A 23,917-nucleotide genomic window follows, 5' to 3' on the forward strand; every position below is an offset into this window, starting at 1 on the left:
GGCCAAGACCTCAAGGGACCCTCATTGGCCGGCCGAAAATGTCAGCTCGTGACGGCCGACATCTGATGCCGCGAACATCATATGGGATGTACATTTCTGTCGTATTAAGTGGAAATTGACAGGCTAGTACCCCCTACACTCATCACGTGACCGTTGAGGTGGAGTAAGCGGTATATATACAAACATTATGATTAGTTTTCAATAACTTGTTAGTGTTGATGCAGTTGACGGCGGATGCCGGTCTATTGGAGTACAAACTGTTTTATTTGTTTTTGTCGAAAGTTATTTATTTGTCTATCCAATAACAATAAGTGTTTAGGTATATCGGTTACCAGAGTCGATAGCATTTTTGAATATCAAGCCACACTTCCTTAGAAGCCTGCTACGGTAATGGCATTGTCATTTTACGACTCCAAGATGGAAGAAAATGCGGATTTCATGGACATTAAGTTTCGATTGTTCCGTGGAGGGAAAAGGCCGGAGGGGTTTAGTGATAATATCGACAATTCAAGTGAAACTCAAAAAACTTGGAAACAACATGTTGGAAGTGGTTTGTCATCGTCGCACTACAAGTATTCCTCTAAAGTATCATACGGAGTGGCAGCTCGGCTCCAGGGAAATCAACAGTGCGAGGACAAACCCTCTGAGGCAGAAGACCTAAAACCAGTTAAGACCGACACTAAAATTAAAGAAGAAACACCGATTATGACCATTCCTAGAGATTCCAAATGCCGGAAGTTCGAGGAGGATAGTAATAAGTATTCCGATCCGGACCAAAAGCCGCCATTTTCTTACGTTGCCTTGATTGCCATGGCAATCAAAGAGTCAGGTGACAAGCGTCTGACACTGAGCGGAATTTACCAGTATATCATTAGTAAGTTTCCTTACTATGAACGGAATAAGAAAGGATGGCAAAACAGTATAAGACATAACCTTAGCCTTAATGAGTGTTTTGTCAAAGTTCCGAGAGAAGGCGGTGGAGAGCGAAAGGGTAACTTTTGGACTTTGGACCCAGCTTTCAACGATATGTTCGAAAAGGGAAATTATCGGCGACGTCGAAGGATGCGGCGGCCCTATAGAGCCGCCATATCGCTCCCTAAACCCCTTTTTGCCGATAACCACTGTGGGCCGTATAACCAGTTTGCTCAGCTGACAAAACCCTATTTCTCTCCACCTCCATACTCTCAGTACTCGCAATACTCACCTTGGGCCCTTACCCACAATGCCTCAGCACATCAGGGTATGGGAATGTCCCAGATCAGTAACTTTAACTCGTGTACGCAGGCGCGGGTACCCCCTCCTGGCTCGACCCTCAGTTCCTGTGGGTACAACCCCCTACCCTCGGGCGTACAGCTGTCTCCCAGTGCGGGCACCACCTACTCACAACTTAACGACTACAACTCCGTGAGTCCCTCGGGACCCTTTCCATTCAGCCCCTATCGACAGCAGGGAGAATCCATCAATGCAGTGCATTATACTTACTGGGGAGAAAGGTAAGATTATAAAATTATAATAGTAATAAAAAGTCCCTACTCATAATATTTGTTCTAAAAAACGCTTGAAATCCTGGCGTAATTGAGTTTAATGTTTATGGCAGTACAATTATCAGATCATATACAGTACCGATGCACGTTTATCACACCGGTATTTAATTATATATTGTTAGCTACAATGACGACGGAAGACTTGGGATAATTGACTTTCTTTCAGGATAAATTCGTAAACGAACTGAGAGCATGGTAATACTGACAGACAGAATCATATATTATGTGGGCTGGGAAAGCAATTCAGCTTTCAATTTTCATTTTTTTTTTTTTTTGTGAAATTATACTGTAATTATTCTGCAATAATCATTATGTATCCGTAGCAAATATTACGCATATTTCCTTTGAATAAATCTTCAGTTCCCTATCGTTAACAGTCCTCAACTGACGTAAAAACTATTATTATTTGTCAATTAGAGTTGTCAATATTTTTATTAAACCCATGAGATCTATAGGATCCCACAAGGCTCTTGCCTGCTTTAATTGATAAAGCTATATGTATAATGAAAAAACACACAAAACAAAACAGAAATGAAAGTCTTTACGTGGAATATTACGCGAGAAATGAGTCTTTTAGGTGTGTTGAAAAATGGAAGCTAATCATCATCGGTATAATACTATTGAATCGGCGAAAAAGAATTAATATTTCTTTAATAACGATTATGAGAGTGAAAACAAAACAATGTAAGGTAATTCAATTCGTTTATTCAACTTGATACCCTTTTCCATATAAGCTGGATATATATTTTTCCAATTAATATCGCGGACCCTATAACTGAATTTTGGAGCTTCAGTTGTGAAAAAAGACATCTGAAAGAAATCAACATATAAAAATAAAATGTGAACGTTTGTCTAAAAACGTAAATTCTACTGTTATCTGGTTAGTCTCGTGTACTACTCATGTTGGCGATAATTTATTATAAGCTTGGTTTGTCGCAGATATTTAATTTAAAGATATTTTTTTTCATTTAATGCGTAAGTTATACTATAAAAGTATAAAATCTAACTCAATCTCGCTAGATTTTTAGACAATCCGGATAGATTGTTTGCTAGATGCAATAATTTACAGCAGAATTTATATTCCCTCTATATATGCTATTTAACTTGTAAATATCTTCTGTCATTTATGATCTTGGTGAAACTTATACGAACTATCGATATAAATCCTTGATCATGAGCTTTCCATAACTTGCTTACAAAAAAAGTGTCGGATTTACAACTTCTCCGGAAATAAAAAGGTTCACAATACGATATCAACATGAAAAAAAACGTGTTTTAATATTCTTCGTTATCTAAATCGTTTATGCGACGAAACATGGAACACTTTGACAGCTGTGTTTAAAACATAAAACAACATAAACCTGTATAATAACACTCTCTTATAATGAACGACAATTCCCCATGAATGAGAAACAGTAGCTAAACTTTCATCAAAATACTATGAATAATGGTTAATCTTGGTACCAGATAATGTCCTAAACACCATTCCCTGCGTGGTTTCAATATATTCAATATATGTTCACTTGCATTTTATTTCTAAAAGATGTTTAAATATACATTTGTATAAGATTTTAGATATACATATGTACAGAGAAGAAACTTATTTCAGTCTAACGGAAGCTCTCCTAGACATAGCCCATTTGACAGAAAGTACATTTGTACTTACATGATGTGAAGGATATCGTTTTTATCTGAAAAAGTGAGAGAAATGACTAAGGAATCGATGAGAAAATATGTATCAACTAGCAAAATAACATCTAAACTTGATTCAGATAAAATAAAAATATCAGAAATCTTTCGAAATGCAATAAAAAAAAAAGCTGACTTTTATGTCTATTGAATTTATGTTTTGTGTCATCCGCCGAATACATTTTATCAACGGAGACAAACATTTGCAACTCTTTTGTATATTTTCTATGTTATTTTTGTCTTCATTTTGAATCTTCGCTGTAAATAACTTTTTCGAAAACCTCATGTTTAAGCCCATTCTAAAGTTAAAATCTGTAATCTTAAAATTCTTACGACTACCCTCCTCCTCCATCATGATGTTGCTTCATCTTTAAGCGATTAAACCCGTGAAAATAAACATTAAGAAGGCAGGTAAATGCAGCTGGTGTTTGTTAATTAATTAGTTAATTAGTAATTAGTTGTTAATACATTTAATGCAATTGATGAACTTTTTAAAGTTACCTTATCAGAACTATTCAGGGATTTTCATATTGCACAATGTGTTTAAATAAAAAGGGTAAAACATGGAATTTTTCAATGATTTGTATGTATATCTGATAAAAATTCAACTCAAAATGTAGAAACGGAAAATCATTATAATTTGTCGTATTAAATGTACCAAAATTTTACATACTTTTCGCTATTACAATCTATCAAACTCTCTCTTTTTTGTGTATGTTAGTGCGGTATGCCATAATTTGGCAAAAATGGAAGAATGGAAGATAATTGTTTTCTTTGTTTCCATACTTTAAAATTTTGAATTAAATACGCAGTGCAAAAATATGAAAATCCCTGACTAATTCTGATTAGGTTGTCATACAGTAGGACGCTAAGTCTGTCCCCTGTGAGTAGGGCTAAGGAAACCTGCCGGATAGCAGGCGATAGCTACTCGTGAGTAGTTACATAATAGTTGAGTGAACTTGTTTAAAAATGTTTATAATTGTTTTCTTATCTATTTAACAGATCTAAGATAATATGAATCGTACCATGTGGACAATTAAGAATACAAATAAACTTTTAATCAAATGTTCTATATGATACAAAATTTGTCTTGTTGGAATAATAAAAGGAAATATAAATATGTGTATAACCTCTGTATTAAACTCAGCTTTCTAAAATTTAGCTATTTGCCATAAACATATTTATCGATGATAAACTCATTCAGGAATTTATAATATTACATTGATTCATAGACCGGGTTAGGATAAAGCTCTAAGGAGTCATTTAATCCCACAAAACCATGAAGTGCTAGCGCTTCAATAAATCCGTTGTTTATATTTATGTATTCAATTGTTCAAAGATACTAACACCCATTTCTATTAACTGCAAGCTAGAGCTAAAATTGCAAACGCCAGGACCAAGAAATATTACAGTTCAACATTGGGATCTGCTCCTAATACCTCGTGTCTCTGATGACAGACGATGCTCTACCCCTGGTGAAAGATAAACCGTCACACGTGTAAATTCGTAACTTCTCTGCTTGTTGTTGATTCCATTCAATCTACACAATTATACAATTTTTCGCCATTTTAAAGTCCAACACAGCGGCACATTTTGCGGTTCACTGACAATGTAAATTACGAGCTGCGAAAACTTGCGGAACGACTTTTACAGATTTTCAAATGCCTCGCTTCTCTCTTCAGAAGAGAAATGAGCTATTGCGTTCCCGATCGTGAGTACGCTGTCATCCATTCACTCGTGCACCATATACATAGATATATGGCCGTGTTTGTAATTAAATCAAGTAACATCCCAATCGTTATATAGAATTGTAATTAATAGTTTTGTGTAATAGACACAAATGTAAAAAGTACAGTACATTGTATATCAATATATGTATTAAGTAACAGATAGATGCCGAATGATAACTTCACCCTGCATTAAAACAAATATGTTTTGTCCTTCGAGATATTTTACGTGATATTAAGGTAAAGAATTACGAAGCGAAGAAGAAATTTATTTTAACATATTTACTGCCTTTTTGTAAAAAGGAAATTAACCAGAGGTGATAAAACGTATTACAAGCCCTTTCCCTACAATATAACATTTGTATATACAGTTGTATATAAAAAAAGACCTTCATATTCGCAATCTCACATTCTCATACAACCACACTTCAAATCTGAGAGAGAGAGTGTGTGGTAAGAATCATTAGAATGTAGAATCTGCTTAAACAAATGTTAATATGCAAAAACAAATTTGCACTTACAGCATTATATAAACAATGATACATTATGATGATTACACGATAATTTTGAAAGAACAAAGAATACGCTTAAACTTTGACCGATAACCATAATAATTTAGGTGGTAAGCAAACCTCGTGGACTAGGAATCCACAAGTTGATTTAAATCGCTATTTCAAATAGCAACCTTTGAGAAAATCATAATATCGTAAGATACGAATGGCTTGCATCATCTATTATAATGTTATTTTAATGGATGGCATGACAGGCAACGTGAATTACACCTTTAGATATGGATAACGTCATAGACATGATTTATGTAAAATAATAAACTTCACCATACACAACTGACGACACCATATCATGGTTATATGTTTTTTTTGTTATCATATCTCTACATGGGCTGTAAGAAGCGAAATGGTAACTTATTTACATTGCTAAATCTAGGATGAAAATGTGTAGAGAAACAACAGATTAAGGTAAATATCAAGTTACTTAACACCCTTAAATATTCCATAAATTGTAATCTTACGGCACTTCGACGTCAAGTATTATGTCATTTCACAGAGGGCTATAAATAATCTTAATCTGATATATTAACACCTTAGTCGAAAACTACTAATAAATTAATCTACATTTTAAAAAGTCAAGCTCATCGCGTATTTAATTTTCTGGTGAACGGACAAATAAAACGTATACAATAAAAATCTATCTTATCATCATAACACATTTCGTTTGATGCTTTAAGAATATACATATAGTACATATCCGGTAGAAATTGTCTTTATCATATTCCGAATAGAAAAAATAATTTTAAAATGGGTGGGGGATTTAGAATGCTTCAAGAATATACTAATAGTATATATCGGACAGAAATTGTCCTTATCGTATTCCGAATACAAAACGTAGAAAAGACCATTTTGTGACCCATCTCAGTTTCAGAATATTTTGTCGTAGCTCTTCCGACGCATAACCGTACCATATTATGAATATTATTTAGATAGTGTTATTTTCGACAGCAATTCAAACATCTTAACAACATTTCTTAAATTGCATTTATAACATCGCTCTATGTTATATACAAAAATATATTGTATAACCTGTTTAAAAAGTGGGGTTTATGAATTTCAGTCAAAGGGTATTTTATACAATCACATTGTATATAAAATCCCATTCTCGTAAACATTTTTCTTTACGACAATATCATTTTAATCAAAAATATAAGTACACTATTCATTTTATAATTTTAAACGTCATTATTCTAAACATTATAAGTTTTATCATTTGAAAGAGTGTAAAGTTTTTCAATACTATCTAAATAGTAAATTGAAGAATAGTAATACAGTTACATTAAGATTATACTATTTCAAACAGTATTCTTAAAGGAGTATTATTTTAAGGAAACATAGTGCAGACCTACTGCATTTTACGACATAAAACCAAAGCACTAACATTATAACGTATTTGAACATGATAGTCTTAAAAGATGATCAGCTGTCCGAAGGATTAGGTGTAAGATGGAATTTGTCGTTAGTATAAACCTATCGCATGTGTACAGCCTGGCCGATGTAGAGATAGAGGACGCCTGTAGTGCTCTTTATGTAAGTTTACATATTAGTCCCTGATTAGCGGTTGATTAGCAGTATATTTTGACTTTCGAACAAGGATCTTTTCCCACCTGGGAATACACGGTGTCCCGCATCCCATTGCTCTCGTGTAATGCACGCGCATTTTCCTTATCTAATTGTTTATTTTCTGTATGTTTAGGACTACGCTCCCTTGAGAGAACATGGATGTTTAAAGTCTATGTAAATATTTGCTGTTATCTTGGTAAATATTATTTCGAGTATAGTAACGGTACAAAAGAAATACTGACTCCCATGGGAACAGAAAGTGGGTGCTATGCCGTGAGGTATTCGTTACAGCCCTACCATGTAGTCGGCACCACTAACTAGGACGAACAAACAAATACCGGGGGACTTTTCAATAGCTAATTATTTCCAAGTGGGAAATAGTATACGTAAGCCTGATGTAGTATACCTACTCAGTGCTTAGCAGGACTCATTATATAGTGTATTTTGCCAAGCTAAATAAAATAATCTCAGTGATATATTGTCTTCATAACAGTCATCTTCGGCGGTAACAGGCTGATACATTATCGTCGGTAGGATATTCTTGGGTAAGGGGTTCTTTAAAAGACGCACTACACATTCATGATAGTAAGTTATGCAATGTTATCAGTCACATGTAGGATCCGCGAACAGTGACTATTATCCGCATTAAAGCTGTTCGACCACAGTGATATATCTAAATGAGACCCGCTATTGTTGGTTTATTTAATAATATCACGTTACTCATCAACAATTTCTAAGAATATCGGTTTAACATAAACAACGATCTATTTAATTACGTCAATATCAATCACTGTTAAAACCTATCAAATAAATTTTGTTATGGGCACACTTACATTAAAACCTATTGGAGCTGTTTACAGTTGTATGTTCATATTGATTCTTTTCTCCCGTCATAACCTCTTGGCGGAAAATGCATTATGACATCTCCAAATGCATTAAGACGTCTCTAAATGCATTATGACGTCTCCAAATGCATTGTGACGTCTCCAAATGCATCGTGACGTCTCCACGTGCATTATGACGTCTCCAAATGCATTGTGACATCTCCAAATCCATTAGACGTCTCTAAATGCAGAAAGCAAATCAAATTAAAGTTACAGGATCCACGACATTCATGTGAAAAATATATTCAGTTTTTGTCTCAGTCTCAGTGTGAATAAATGAATTTTGAAAATGCCTTACATTATTTTGTTTTAATCGTAATTAAAAAGAAATTGACGATTGTGTTCCACAAACTCATTATTTTTGTACTGATATTAATTTGCTATCGATTCTTATCATTTTCCTACGAAACAGTCTAGGTAAAAGAAACTTTCATACGTATTTTATTACATATTTGATAGTTATATGGAATAAATTTAAAGTTGTTTTTAAGTTAACATATGTCGCAGATCTTATGCCTTTAATGCCATTTTGATGAAATAATGCTTTCATGAATATTTACAAAACATATGGTAATATGTGATAAACGAGATATTACATTATTAGTAAGTTAATATGAAAGTTACAAAACCCGTCACAAATATACTTAATATATTTTAGCTATGAAAAGGAAGCTTTCCCAATATCTCCTATGCGTAGAGGAACACGTAATATCATATAGACGTCCTTAGAGCCACTGGCAAACATGTCATTCACATGATTCTTAATCAGTCCCTTAAACACAGTGTAATAATATAGATAGTTCTCTATCATTGCATACTAGAACTTGTTAACCCTATGAGTAATGTAACACCAATCGCTTACCTCGATATTTACTTACAAAGTCAGCAAGGACAATGTACAACTAAGCCATATGATAAGCGTGATGGGTACTTGTTGATATGCCTAGGGGTTCCCTTGTCATCTTACTACTTTACCTCTCAAGAAAGTAAGTTAACCCGTATTTGACCTAGATTCGAAGGCGGTGTAGTCGCTTACCCTCAAGGCTATCTGGTTTTATCCTCCCTTTAAGAGAAAAGGCATTTTAGGGGAACATAGCGAGATTAACGATTTTGAATGATAGTTATGGTTTTATTATTATGTCAGTATTTGCTCGCCTCTTCAATGACTGATATGGCAATTCCAACTGATGTACTAAAATTATGTTTCTGAAAATGTTTCACAGTAAGTATATCATTAATTATTGACAGTTAACAATATAATACTGGACCGTGTCCTGTAATTAAATATGATGTAGAAGTGTTTTATATTATGGACTCTACACGTAAATATGTGGCACACCACTTTCCCAATATAATACTGGACCATATGTTGTACATGTAATTCAATATAATGTGAAGTATTTTTTTATAATATGGACTTTGCACACCTTTTTCGCTTCGTCAGTTTTGTAGGTTTTCGGAGATTAAAAATCTATAAAATTTGATAAAAATATAAAACTTCCATATAATTAAACAGTAGCAAGCGATCAGGTATTTTTTATATCATGATAAACTATTGATATACATAGTGCAAAATAAATTGAATATCGCCAAAACACTTATAATCCAAATCTACCCAGATATGACCTTTTTACACTCATCCCAAGATGCGAGAAGAAATATGACTGTTTTATTATAATGTAAAACAATGTTTGAAGATTTACATCATCTATATATGGAGATGTCCATTGTGTAAATGCAATTTTCCAGTATTGGTTGTAATAACGCTGGTATGTGAGGTGAAACAGATATAAACAAAAAAGTCCAGTTTCCCATCATCCGTGAAATACCTGGACGATTTTGAAATGATTGTGGTATTTGGAATTGGGGATACGATGACAACTAAGCGATCTATGTTTATGTCAAGTTTAGTCGAATTTGGACTTTAACGTTTTTAAACAACGGATATTAATGCAAATTTTGATGTTAAATGTCACCACCGCTGGAAAAGTAGTATCATTAGCCTCAGTTTTTTTTACCTTCGTCACAGGCGAAAAACAATATCAGTATTTGAAATGAATATAAAATAAAAAATACTTTAGTATTGTATATTTTTTATTTGTGTACTTTCTATAAATAAATTACATTTGTCATCACCGGTTCCTGTTTATATAGCATATATAATATATTATATATTGCTGACCTAGTGCGTGGTTTATCCTCACATAGAATGTCGTGACACTGTGGCGTTTATACTCTGCTTCGCTTACGTCAATTAACAACCTTTGGCCTCTAAGAATAAGCTGAAACCCAATATTTTTACAGTAATACTTTACCGTTTTGTACTGCCGACACAGACGATGTTAGTATTCTGTGTTCTGCTTATAACAGATAATTCATTATGTAACATTTTATTTTATGTACATCTGAAATTTGACAGGTAATTCCTTTAGTGAACATCTGACAACAGACACTTCAGTTTGGTTTTGTGAACATCTGACAACAGACACCTAACTGTGTTTTTGTGAACAACTGATATTAGACACTTCTGTATGCTATATGTACAGCTGACAACACAGGACAAACCGAGAACAAAGAATATATGGAGTAATATTCACCTCTCTTTATAGCTAACCTTAAAAAATTATAGCTTAACCGCGATATCAAAAGCTAACCCTCAATAGTTATAGCTAAACCACGATAGTTAGAGCTAAACCACGATAGTTATAACTAAACTGCGATAGTTATAGCTAATCATCGATAGTTATAGCTAAACCGCGATATATATTGATAAACCTCGATAGTTATAGCTACTTAGTAAACCGCGATATCTTTAGCTAAACTGCGATATTTGTATCTAAATCTCGATATGTATAGCGAATCTTACGTCTGGCTCCATCAAGTATTAAACCATATTTGATGTATAGTTAAAAATACTGGAATGTTTATTTAATATTTTAATAACAATAAACATAACAGCGAGCAAGTATCACGCAACTGAAATACGAGGTTTGATTAATATGTTGTGAGCCTCGTATTGAAGGAGGTACTCAATGATGTTCTTTTTAAGTCCTACTATTCTCTGACGTCCTATTATTCTCTGACTATATAGGGCCATGTACCCAATAACTGATCTCATTTGGTAAGTTTATATCGACGAGGTAGCACTCAAGTAAACAAGACAAGCGGCTTTTGCAAAATGGACAAAACTGGTTAGGGTTAGAAAGAGTCTGTCATTGCCATGGCTGTCATTCCTAATTGTGGCTTTAAACTGATTGAACATCCGCCTTATTAACCTGATCTCGCTCCATGATACTTTATTTCCAAAACTGAAAACCGCTATTTCAGGCCCCCGAACCCTAGCCCTAACTCTAACATGCAGTAGATGACTATCTGAACAACAAAGAAAAGGAGTTATGTCAAAGTGGCATTGAGGCCCTTAAAAACCACTGGCAAAAGTGTATAGATACTGAAGGGTATTGTGTTGAAAATAATACAACATGTCCGGCAAAATTCAAATCCTTCAATACGAGGCTCAGAACTTATCAATCAGCCCTCGTAATTTTAACCTCATTTGCCTTATTTAGTAATCCTTATATTTTCATTTGTATGGCCGTTTATTGGTTAAATCGTAATGATAAATATTCAGATTTCTAATAGGGAAATATTCTAAGCAATAATTGATTCTGTCGAAAACGATTATAAAACACAATTTGGTTTGTTTAATTATCCAACGGACAAATACAGTAAATATTGTATACAATTTTATAGTATCATTGAGCAATAACCTATATATTGAATATTATGAGAAGGTTTTCTAAAGATGCTGAAAGTGCTACATTAATCAGTGCATAAAATAATAATAATGACATAATTCGTGTTCTTATTGCTTTCATAAAACCAGAAAAGTTCGGTGCTTCAGAATCAAACTCCTCGTCATGTTAACGAAAGCGATTAAGAGTTATAATTGTTTTTGGTATAATTAAATTTGTTTTAATCAACTTAAATGTCGAGGGTTGTACATTAACTGTCTGTGTATTGTGTGAAGAGTTTTAGAAGTGATGGCTTAAGTGAATGATTATGACTTGATTTCATCATTGCATTGATATAAAATGTATGTTTATGTAATGAAAAAAAGTGTTTAGAACACTCGTGATTGTTAGTTGAAATTGAAAACAAAATCAAATTATAGGTGAACTTGATGCGCCCACACTACGTAGATGACACATAGAACTCGTGCCGTAAAACAATATTTTCTAGGTTTAAAAGTGCTTACGTATCAATATAGTGTTTTGAATTGTTTTAGATATTTTTCAGCACGTGTGGTCTGTAATCATCTGATTGTAACAACATCACGAGTTAATATTTAGCTAAATCACATGATAAACACAAAGAACCTGTGTCAGATAGATAAAAATGACGTGTATATTCTGATACCAGCATTCCGATAAATAATAATCAACAGGGTCTGTCGTGAAATGATTATCTTGATTAAATTGCTTTTTTCAAAACAACCTGAAACTTTCAATGAAATTTATGTTTTCAGACAAAATGGCGGAATCAAGACATTGTAAATTGTAAATTAGTTCAGATAAGTTGAAAGAAAACCAGCTTACATATGTTCAGATTGGTACAAACATAATATACAATATATAGATTATTTTTTGAGAGTTTATATCCAAAACTGTTCTGGACTTGTGTTTTAGATTTCTGTTCAATAAAAAGTAACATTACCAAGTGGTTTTATAACAATTTGCTTCATCTCCGACACACAATAATCATGATCGATTGAAAACAATTTTAGGCTCTTGTAATAAAATATTTTTCTAAATGCATATTTTATGCTATTACCATCCTGTAAAAGTTTGGATTTTTTATCTATAAAATTTAAAGTGAATGAATAATTCAAATAATTCATTGCATTCGAAGACAATTTAAACCCTCATCCTCATTACCCGGTACGTAATATTCGGTCGATCTTTTTTTTTTTTTTTTTTTCTTATATATTTTTATTATTTTACTTATTTAGTATTTTCATTATTTTATGCCATCGATGTAAATGTGTGCATTTTTTGTTGGTTGTATAGCATCTTTAATTTTCAATTGATTTAACGAATTGGTGATGCCTAGCTTTAAAAAAAATCTTATTGTATGGTTTCCAGATGATCTCAGCGAAAGACACATGGAACAGGAACTTAAATTCTGGAATCAGTGAGCACGTGATGTATAAACAGGGAATAAGTGTTCAGGATTTGCCAGGAAAAACAAGACGTAATGCCTTAAAAATGATGAAGACTCCTTGAATATGCTGCGTGTTCATGGAAAAGTAATATTTTACGCCTAAAGAAGAATGCTGAAGATTCCAGGAAAAGTTCCAGCTGATGCCTAAAGAATGCTGAAGATGCCAGGAAAAGTAATACTTCAAGCATAGGAAATGCTTAAGATTTCTGGGGAAAAATAAATATACTTAATGCATAAAGAATGCTCATGGAAAATACACATGTAATACCTTATGCCATGAGTATGCAGAAAGTTCCAGAAAAGTAATACATTGTGGCTTGATGTGATGAAGGTTCCTGGGAAATTAATATGCAACGAATCTATGTAAAGAAAACTTATTCCTACTCTAACTGGTTTACCCAGGAACGTAGAAAACTTTGACCAGATAATTGACACCAAAATTATATCTGAATCGAATTATGATAATTTTTTCTACATAATTGTTTACATTTGTTTACATTGTTTGTTTTTGATGATACCCTCTCTTTGTTGTGCTATCCTTTAACTGTGCTACTTAATATTCTTCATATAAATATTAAACAAACCTTGTTTTTGCATCAGACGTTTCCTTGTGATACACGAGTAACACAATATTTTTAGGAAGACTGCAAGTTTATATAATTATGCTAGGGAAAATATCATATAAGCAGCGCAAATGCAGGTGTGTGACGTCACTGCCGATACTATGATATGTTAGGCCACTATAGGAAAATAACATAGTAATATATACAGATCATTGTTATAGTTGATAGCATGTGACATCACTGTAAAGAATAGAACGCTGTTGAAAAGAACAGGAAATATATTAGATCTATTATTTTGTCATTAAATTAATTGATTATATTTCAACATAAGATGTTTTCAGATGAAATACATGAGAAAGGACTTACAGTTTTTCTACATTTTATTTGTTGTGTCAGTTGATACATCTTTTTATTTCTATTGTTCAACATATTGAATAAAATGAGATTTTAGTAAGACAACCAAGGAAAGTTTATTTTATTTTAATAGAGTAATGTGAAACTGAAGACGTAATTATTTGTGTATTTTAAAATGCCACCGACCATGTATACACTGCTTTTTACAACAATGGATGAATAGATAACAATGTCATAGGGCTATACCTTATAAACAACAACAAATGATAAATAGTATCGTCCTAAAACTGATCGCGTATAAAACTAAAAGTAACTCATCAAAAATGCATAAGAAGTGTGATCGTTTGTTCACCTTGAGATTTACATAATCATGTGGAACATTTGGAACATTTAAATCCAAAACGTTTTTGATATGCTCCTGACCAAAACGGTCGTGGTGATTTTATGTCATGCAATTCCTTACAAAGTCGTACATACAAACCGATGTAACAACTCTCTTGTTCACCAATGCCGTTTAGAACAATGTTTCATCATTGGACCAGTCACTCAAGACTGAAGACCATCCTTTAGAAATGCCCGACACATATTCCAATTGTACACTTACAATTACTAGCAAACAACAACAACAACAAAAACAAACTAAACACTTACGTAACATCAGAGGAAAAAACACTCATTTTTTTAAATCCGGCGTTTTATTTAAGCAAATTTTGTTTGCAAACTTCTGTAAGAATCCGCTACTACGCGGATTCTTACAGAAGTTTGCAAAGAAAATTTGTTTCATACCCCGATGAAACTAAAAAAAAATGACATCAACGCTTATAATTAATTTTTGAAAATGATTTTTTAATTTAAAACATGTTTTATGTACAATTTTACTGGTTTTAAATGGGATTCTTTTTTTCAAATCAATACGCAACGTCAATTGCCGTATTGTGACGTCACGTTTTTCGCGCCATTATTTATTTTTCTTTCATAGAATGAAAAGAATTTTTCGACCAATCACATTTGAGTATTTACCATGAAAACAAAGAAAAATTAATTATAGACTGTTTGACTAAACATACAAACTATTGTATTGAACTGTATAACAACTGTACTGCTACTCACCTGAAGCTTTCGCACTAACGAATGTTTATCATAAACACAACTTAAAGTCTGTAACGTAATAATATGTTTTTGATAATTATTTAACACAACTGCTTCGTACAGAAATGAGTAGAATAAGAACAATAAAACCGATGCTGTCACCATATAATTAACAGAACGAAAGTGTTTTAAAAACAAAATTAATTTCAATAAAACTTTCTTCACAAAATATCACAATAAATATATCTTTTAAATCACATTTATTAGATAAGTTTGAATATAGAAATAAACCACATATATCACACCGGATATTAGATACTATTATACCTGATGTTTATAACAGTGCCTGTGACGAGCCGAAACGTATCACGTGGCCGGAACTGAAAAATATTATATTCCCCAGAACCGCGTTAGCCAGGAAATAAAACATATCTCCCTGGAGCGCGTGCCCCCCATGACGACCCTCTCTCTGGATCTCGAAAGAGTTGTCGTTCTTGACAGTTTCGTCTTGTAAAAAATGGTCCCATGGTTGTCTACCCTCAGCAGTATGACTACTTCAGGTAGACACCCTTCCAAGAGGGCAATAAATGTATATTGTTACTAGCACTTTGGAAACTCAAGGAAAAGCTTTCTTTTTATATTGACAGGCGTGTATTCATAAAGTCGTATGGTGGAATTCCGTTAGTGTTAAGATATGCAGGGGTTGACAGGGATATTGTAGATATCTGGGGTTTAGGGGCAGAATCGGCTTTTGTTAAATCGTCCGAAATTTTGTCTGGTTTTATACTCTTGCGTAAGGGGAGTGGGATACCTGCATATTCAAGACGAAGGGTGGTTTCCATCCGTTCAGCATCCTTCATATGAACACACAAAAGTTTCCTGACTTGAAATCGGCTTTCACGAAATCTACTGATATAGAAAATTGGATTTATCGAAATAATTGCAACCGAAAAGAAGGCACATACCATGTATACATGGTAAATATCTTTATTGTTTCTTTCATGCCAAAGTGCTACGCTTGCAGCACAAGAAGTTATACTGGCAAGGTAGAGAGCAAAGGTAACGCCACAGATCAGAAATGACATTCGGAACGAATTGTAGAGACTAAAGGAGGTGAGGTTTGTGGCTGACATATAACGATCTGATTGGTAGAAAATAACCGCATACGAGACAGTGGTCACTACCATTGATGAAGCGAAAAGGACGATCATGGAGTGTATTCCGAAATGATTCATGTGCAGGTAAGTACTGCAGGCGCCATTGTCCTCTGTAACGTCCTTACTAAACGACAATCCAAAAATTACGTATAGAGCTAGTGTCAAGGCTAGGCACATTATTAAGATCGATCGTTTCGTAACTTTTCTTTGGTACCAAAATGGCCAGACGACTGATATTGATCGATCCACCGCAAAGACAGTTGTCATAACAACAGGGACTATACGATATCCTGCCCATAAGACACACTTCAAAGCACATAATAAGTCATGACTCTGATCATATTCTAAATGTATGATAACTGTGAAAATACAGCTTATCAAAAAAGAATGGCTTGTTATGAAAAGTAGAAGCAGCCTAATTTGGAAAACAAGAAGCCGACATCTAAAGAACACAACGATAGCTATTCCATTACATAGAATACTCAAGAATATCGCAACGGCCGAAGGTAATATCACAATCATCTCGGCATTACCCATAATTCATCAGATTTCAATTGCCTTATAAAATACCTGTACTCCGATCGAAAATGACGTCCGTAAGTTTTGTTCTCATAAAACAATAGACATTTAAATATCAAACGATTACACTAAAATGAATACGAAAAAAATTAGCATAACAATCATGATGATACATTATGTAAAACGACAGCTAATGATTTTCGAGATACTAAACGCCAAAAATTAACATTGATAAACGCTTGCCAGAAACGAAGATATCGATGATACACGTTAAAGGGCACCAATCGAATATTAAAGACAATTTGCAAAACAAATGTCGATATGCGAGGCACAACGACGCCGACTGAATATCAAAGACGCTTAATGAAGAAAATTGTCGATGAGAGCCGCTTTACGGCACCTACTGAGTAATAGCGACACTTTACAAAACAAATGTCGAAAATAGACGCTAAACGGCCCAAACTGAATATTAGAGACACTTTACAAAACAAATGTCGATGAAAGACGCTTAACGGCACCTACTTAATATTAGAGATACTTAACAGCTCGAGTCAGGACACACGAAGATTACCCCGATAAAATACAATGGTCACTCAAAAGATATGGCTGAATATTTCGTCCAATCAAAAAGGTATACGTATGAATATCATTAGTGTATCAGAAGGATTTGAACTCGCATGTAGATATATCTGAGTATCATTATCAACAAACACTTAAACGTTGTTCATTTAACAGCCTTCAAATCAACCCTTATAAAATTGTCTTTTGGTTTTTGTCTCAGGAATGTCAATCTGTCCTCTATAGTGGTCATTTAGTTATGACTCCTGCCCTGAGCATTTGTCATATCACTTTTGTCACTAATCCTGGGCACTTTTCAGTTACTGAAATTTACATTGACATACACGACGCCAACTCAAGCTGAAAACTTATCCTCTTCTGACGTTTGTTATCAGCATACAACACACCTACTCGAGTTGAAAACTATTACACTTCTGAGGTTTATAATCAACATATGACACACCAACTCAAGTCCGAACCTGTTACTCTTCTGAAGTTTGTTATCGGCATACGAAACACCAACTTGAGTCCGAAACTGTTGCTTTTCTGAAGTTTGTTTTTACCAGACGACACACCAACTTGAGTCCGAAACTGTTGCTTTTCTGAAGTTTGTTTTTAGCATACACCACACCAACTCGAGTCCTAAATTGTTACTCTTCTGAAGTTTGTTATCGGCATACGAAACACCAACTTGAGTCCGAAACTGTTGCTTTTCTGAAGTTTGTTTTTAGCATACACCACACCAACTCGAGTCCTAAATTGTTACTCTTCTGAAGTTTGTTATCGGCATACGAAACACCAACTTGAGTCCGAAACTGTTGCTTTTCTGAAGTTTGTTTTTAGCATACGCCACACCAACTCGAGTCCTAAATTGTTACTCTTCTGAAGTTTGTTATCGGCATACGAAACACCAACTTGAGTCCGAAACTGTTGCTTTTCTGAAGTTTGTTTTTAGCATACGACACACCAACTCGAGTCCTAAATTGTTACTCTTCTGAAGTTTGTTATCAGCATGCAAACCACCAACTCGAGCAAGAAACTATTCGCCCACTGAGGTTTGTTACATAGATGTGTTAGCAAGTACATATGACCTTAACTTGAAATGAGTTTTTCACGCAGTTGGTATCATCCAATGAGAGGTTCTGTTTGCCTGATACCTGGTCATTCTTCACAATGCTTAAGATAGAAATTGATGTTACGACCTTCTATTGCATCAATATATCTAGTCTGTTGTTCACGATTGGAGTCACCAATTCAGTCCATTCTATATAAATGCTCGACAGCCAATATATAAATACTAGTCATTAGTGGTTTTTATGCTAATCACCTGCAGCAATTCAGATATACGCAAATGGTGTCTGTGGTTGCCATGGCAAACTGGAAATAAGTGCTGATGTTTTGATTTAAACATAAAGTGAGAATTGATACTTCATTAAATCGCAGTTTTTCGAGTCCCGAATTCGATAAACATATAAAAAGAACTGCAATATAAAAGCAGACAATAATTGTTCAGCGGACAAAGTCTTTTCTGTACATCAAAACTATGCTAGGTTGTGATGTGCTTTGCTTTGTTATGCTATGCTATGCTATGCTATGCTATGCTATGCCAGTATGGTGTTGTGTAGTGTGCTGTGGTATGGCATAGTATGAAATGATAAAACAAACACTGTTCCATTAATAAACATATACTGGTTTTCCGTAGTCTATTCAGACCTACCCCGCGGCTAAAATTGTAACATGAAAAAATAAAAATAAAAACAATTCGGTTAAACTATTCAGGAATGTCTTTTAAGATGTTTATTGTCTGACATAGCCTAGGTTGCTTTAGTGTCAAGAGGACGCAAGTAGCAGGGGGGGAAGCAGAAGGAGATAATACACAGAAAACAAAGGAAAAGACAGTGCAGAAAGAATAGGAAGAAGATTCGAAATGATTGGCATGTGGTTAGCAAAACAATTTTTGTTTCGACGATGACACCTTAGTGGATCTGCGGACGACCCATTCTTACTCGCCTTTCTGTGATCAACATGCGGTACGATACAGCAGGCAACCCTTTCTCTCACTCCTCTCGGTTTATGACTCTATGGCAACATGACACTTATCACTATTTTTAAGGTTGAAAATAAACCTTGATCTCATGAAATTCCTCTGACTCAGATCTTTTGATATTGATTGAGAACAATAGCGTAACTATGACGCCGTTTTCACGCTATGTTGATCGTGGTCACGGCAAGGCTTTGTTCTGTGCGTGAGAGTACCTGCGAATCAATCACAGAAAAGAATTTGATTTAAAGGTTTTATTCTTTGAAATGAACATACAGGGAAATTGTGAAAATAAAGGACATATTTATTAAAGAAAGGCATAGTTTAGTATATGTTAAGTGTATATAACAATAAAGCGCTTGTTAGATTGCAATATTGTCAACGGAAATACAATTTTGGTGACTGATAAATAGAATAGTGCCCGTTGTTATAAAATATTGATATCAGCAAACAGAGAATGCCACCACATGATACAAATAATCTGACTCAAGGAATCGAGGAAATAGGGGGAAACATCTGAACAAAATACAAATCAAGACTATTACCACCATCCATAAGTTTGAGTTTCTCATTTTCATCTTTTAAACACAAAGTGAATTAATAATTAATCACATCCGAATTTAATCGTGCATCTGTCTCTATATCGTTTCTGACTATTTTAAAGCATAATCATCTTTCGTACGCTAGTATCGTTTTATTTTACAATTTTGTACGCTGTTATTGTTTTATTTATTTTTTGTACTCCAGCTCTGTTTTATTTTACATTTTCTCACCCTGGTATTATTTTAAATTTCAATTTTTTTTGTACGCTGATATTGTTTTATTTTATATTTTTGTACTCCAGCATTGTTTTATTTTACATTTTCCCACCCTGGTATTATTTTACTTTACATTTTTTTGTACGCTGGTATTGTTTTATTTTACATTTGTTAGTGTCAAGTAAACCCTTAAATGGTCTATGGTTGTACTCTAGCTACGGCATCTAATAACCTGATCATCGTCTGTAAATAAACGTACATTCCCTGCTTACATACAGATGTGGGCTTTCGTGACAATCAGGATAAATCTACCTCCATATTAACCGAGTGTTCTAAGGATGAAATATTGTCCAATCATTCTACAGGATTCCCTTGGTAGTGTAATGTATAGACTCTTCGTCGCTTATAGTGGATTCATAAACTTTGTTGTATTGCTTGCTCAAGTAGTTGTTCAACTAAACATATATCTAAATCTCTTACTACCATTCTTAGATTAATTAAGTCGGAGATGCAGACACTGTTTGTTCTAGAAATAAAAGTAAGGAGATTTGATTTCGGAAAACTCAAAAAATAAATAAATAAATAAATAAGTAAATGATTTGTTCATGAATTTTGGACATCCGCTTCTAAAGAACATTCCATTTCCACTCTTTTTGCTACCGTAACCCATTCCGAATTTAGGAACGTCTTTGTAATATTGTAATGAGAGATTTCTTTTACAAAAAAAACGAACGGCATTATAAGAACATAGTTTTGAACTACATGATTATGTGTCATAGAAAATACATCAATTGACAAATCGTGAGAATTATTGAATTACTGACTGACAACATCTTTATGGGGTTAAATTATATTCAAACATACCATGTATACCCTAGTGAATATCCTGCACTCCCATGATGACTGGCGTGTTCTTGTTTTCATGCGAAGCCGATTACATTTTGCATATCACAGAGCTTATCAGGGCATTAGAATTGTACCTGCTGCCCCCATTGCATGATCGTAAAAGGCGACAAAATTTGAGATCTTATTTTTTCTATTCTTTCTGAACAACTTTCTTCTTCCTAATGTCTCCCTTGACAATGCCTCACTTTTGACCCTGAGTTGAGCGCTCGCCCCTGTGGGGAAGGCTTTGGGTTCTGTTCCCTGGCCGAGACATACCAGAGTCTTTAAAAATGGTAGTTGATATCCTGCTAAGCGCTCAGCATACAAGGAGTGGGACGACTGGTTCGCCCGTTGTTAATATATTGTGACCGGGTGGAGTGTGCTGCTGGGTGTTTTCGGCAGTATGCCTCAGTGAGGTAGCACTATAAATCGGCAAAAGTTCCGGCCTATCACAAGGAGACTTCACACAAACATACCGCAGTCTCCCAAAATACACATACGCACTCACCACACGCATGCATATTTCACGCACGGGAGGCCGTCCTTGAATGACCTTAGCTGTTGAATGGACGTAACGTAACCAACAGGGACAGCTTACAACTTAACAGTAAGTTAATTTTCCATTTCTAGATAGCATCATCCCGGTATACCCTACCTACAGTCAAGGGATTGTTCCCATTATCACGATTCCGAGACAGCTATCGACTACTGCTGATGAATTCGGGTTGATAAAGATCACGGGAAAGTTCTTTAGACGATAACATGATTTTATATGGAAATATTATATTTATGCGACCTGAATTCAAATGTATTTGATGCTTGTTGACAGGCCATGTGGTTCCGTTGTCATCAGCCTAGCCCTCATTTAAGATTGTGACTAAACCAAGATTTGACCTAGATTTACATGTCGGATGACGCCACTGAAGCAGAAGACGCTTTCTCTACCGGAATACCTGGTCTTGTTCTCGTTGTATATTTTCATGAGTCTCAACAAAATGTTTTTGTTTATCTTTTGCCCTTGTTTTATCTGTTTTGAGTATGAATTATGGTCTGGTTATTATGTCAGTATTCTATTGTTTTAAATCAAATATTTATTGTTTACATATATTGCTATCTAAACCGTATGTGGCCTTTTAGTTATGTTTATAAGAAACAGTATATTCGCTGTTAGGAGTGCAGCATCTTTAAAAAAAATCCTTAACATATCTGTTTTCATTGAAAAAACATTATTAGAAAAAAAATTACTTCAATTGAATATTGAAAAAATGTTCTACGGGGAAAAAAATGAGAAAAAGAATTTTCGTAATTTATGATTTATTGATGAATTTGGAGTTATTTATAATCAATATATTTAAATATTAGAAGTAGCTGGAATGAGTTTCCAACGGAATATTTACAAATAATTTTGTTTATTCATAAAGGGCCATAAATAATGTAATTTATGACCCCGACTTCTGTTAATCTTCAACCATAACTTCAATGACAGTGTTCATGTGTACAGTGTGCGTCTCCTGTTTTGACAGTATATGGGGTATAGTCCCCGCGGCTTGCCGTAACCTATGTGCCACGAGTTGTCTAGTTTGGCCCTCAGCATCACTGATAAGTCCTAAAAGGAAAGAACAGCTGTATGATACAGTTAAATTCGTTTTGACTTTACTGTATTGAACTTGTTATTAGGGGCTAATACCATGTCCGTCTTGTGTACAATCCTCTGGTTGATTAATTAGTATAATATTTAAACATTTCATCATATGTTTGGCATGAATAGTAAAACAAAAATTTATCATTTCAATTTGTACCACTTGTATATATGTACATCATGTATCTAAGGATATTAAATCATTAAGATTTTGAAAATTATATACAACGGAAACGCGGATAAGAATTAGTCCCCAAAACTTCAGTGAGTATTTCAAAAAGTGTCAGTAAAAATATTTATTCATCTACCAGCTTAAAGGTGGATAATAGATTACCTCTTACATAGTTACAACATAACTACAAATAAGTCCTGTAATACCAGCTTCTTTTTCAGCGTGTCAGAATCTGAAGCTGAAACGTCCGGTTTTTTAATGGGAGCTAATTCAACACAGTAGCGTTTGGGTTTCATTTGCATTCCATTTATCAGATACAAATTTGAAATAAACCTTAGTGATGAGCGTCAACATTCCATGGAACGTAGAATATGATTCCCATAGAAAATATACAATCCTATAGGGGGAACCTGCTCACGGAACGTTTTGACATGGCTTCCCGTAGAAAGTAATAATATTTTGACACGTCTGTGAATGAAACATACATGCATACATTTTAGGGCTGTCTATGTCAAAATGCCAAACGAATTGGGAAATAGAAATATTTACTAAATACATCAACAATTTCGGGAAACATCAAATTGAGGCTGTAAGCGTAAATGTATTGAACCATTGTACTATGAACTCTATTAACAACGGCGAAAACAATGGGGGAAACAATTGGGGGAAACAATAATGGGTAAGACTTGAAACAAATACGCTTATTTATATATTATATTCCAAGTTCTCCCTTTTTTCTTGTCGATTCTGTTTACTGATTCAGAAACCCTTAACGTCGCAGACAACCTCTCAGCGCATGGAATTGGATTTCTTCGATGAACAGAATACGTTTACCTAGCTTAAACATTTGGTCCTATTTATAATTGTAAGGTTTATGATATATCCATGTAAATTTATAAATTCTCGCACTTTATTCTCGTTTTGTTGATTCGTTTTAATTTTGATATTCCTGTTGTTTTAGTATCGACTTTGTATATATCGTGATA

The 23,917-nt window shown here is 34.2% G+C and overlaps 2 protein-coding genes across 2 annotated transcripts; one reads left to right on the forward strand and one right to left on the reverse strand.

Moving 5' to 3' along the window:
• The first annotated feature begins 219 nt into the window (after positions 1 to 219).
• Positions 220 to 14,218, forward strand: LOC117314536 (forkhead box protein L2-like). The gene is made up of 2 exons (XM_033868602.1): positions 220 to 1,493; positions 13,118 to 14,218. Exons 1-2 carry the CDS (start codon positions 391 to 393, stop codon positions 13,119 to 13,121), a joined length of 1,107 nt encoding a protein of 368 aa, XP_033724493.1. The 5' UTR covers positions 220 to 390; the 3' UTR covers positions 13,122 to 14,218.
• A 1,184-nt stretch (positions 14,219 to 15,402) lies between these two features.
• Positions 15,403 to 18,676, reverse strand: LOC117344439 (mas-related G-protein coupled receptor member X2-like). The gene is made up of 2 exons (XM_033907165.1): positions 15,831 to 18,676; positions 15,403 to 15,771 (listed from the first exon to the last, which is right to left on the reverse strand). The coding sequence occupies exon 1, from the start codon at positions 16,894 to 16,896 to the stop codon at positions 15,838 to 15,840; it is 1,059 nt and encodes a 352-aa protein (XP_033763056.1). The 5' UTR covers positions 16,897 to 18,676; the 3' UTR covers positions 15,403 to 15,771; positions 15,831 to 15,837.
• Positions 18,677 to 23,917: the final 5,241 nt, after the last annotated feature.

This window comes from Pecten maximus, chromosome 16 (genome assembly GCF_902652985.1).
Source record: "Pecten maximus chromosome 16, xPecMax1.1, whole genome shotgun sequence".
NCBI classification, from domain to species: domain Eukaryota; kingdom Metazoa; phylum Mollusca; class Bivalvia; order Pectinida; family Pectinidae; genus Pecten; species Pecten maximus.

Bases quoted from the DNA above. Each gene is read 5' to 3' on its own strand.
- LOC117314536 (XM_033868602.1), top strand. From the start codon at position 391: ATGGCATTGTCATTTTACGACTCCAAGATGGAAGAAAATGCGGATTTC.
- LOC117344439 (XM_033907165.1), bottom strand. From the start codon at position 16,896: ATGGGTAATGCCGAGATGATTGTGATATTACCTTCGGCCGTTGCGATA.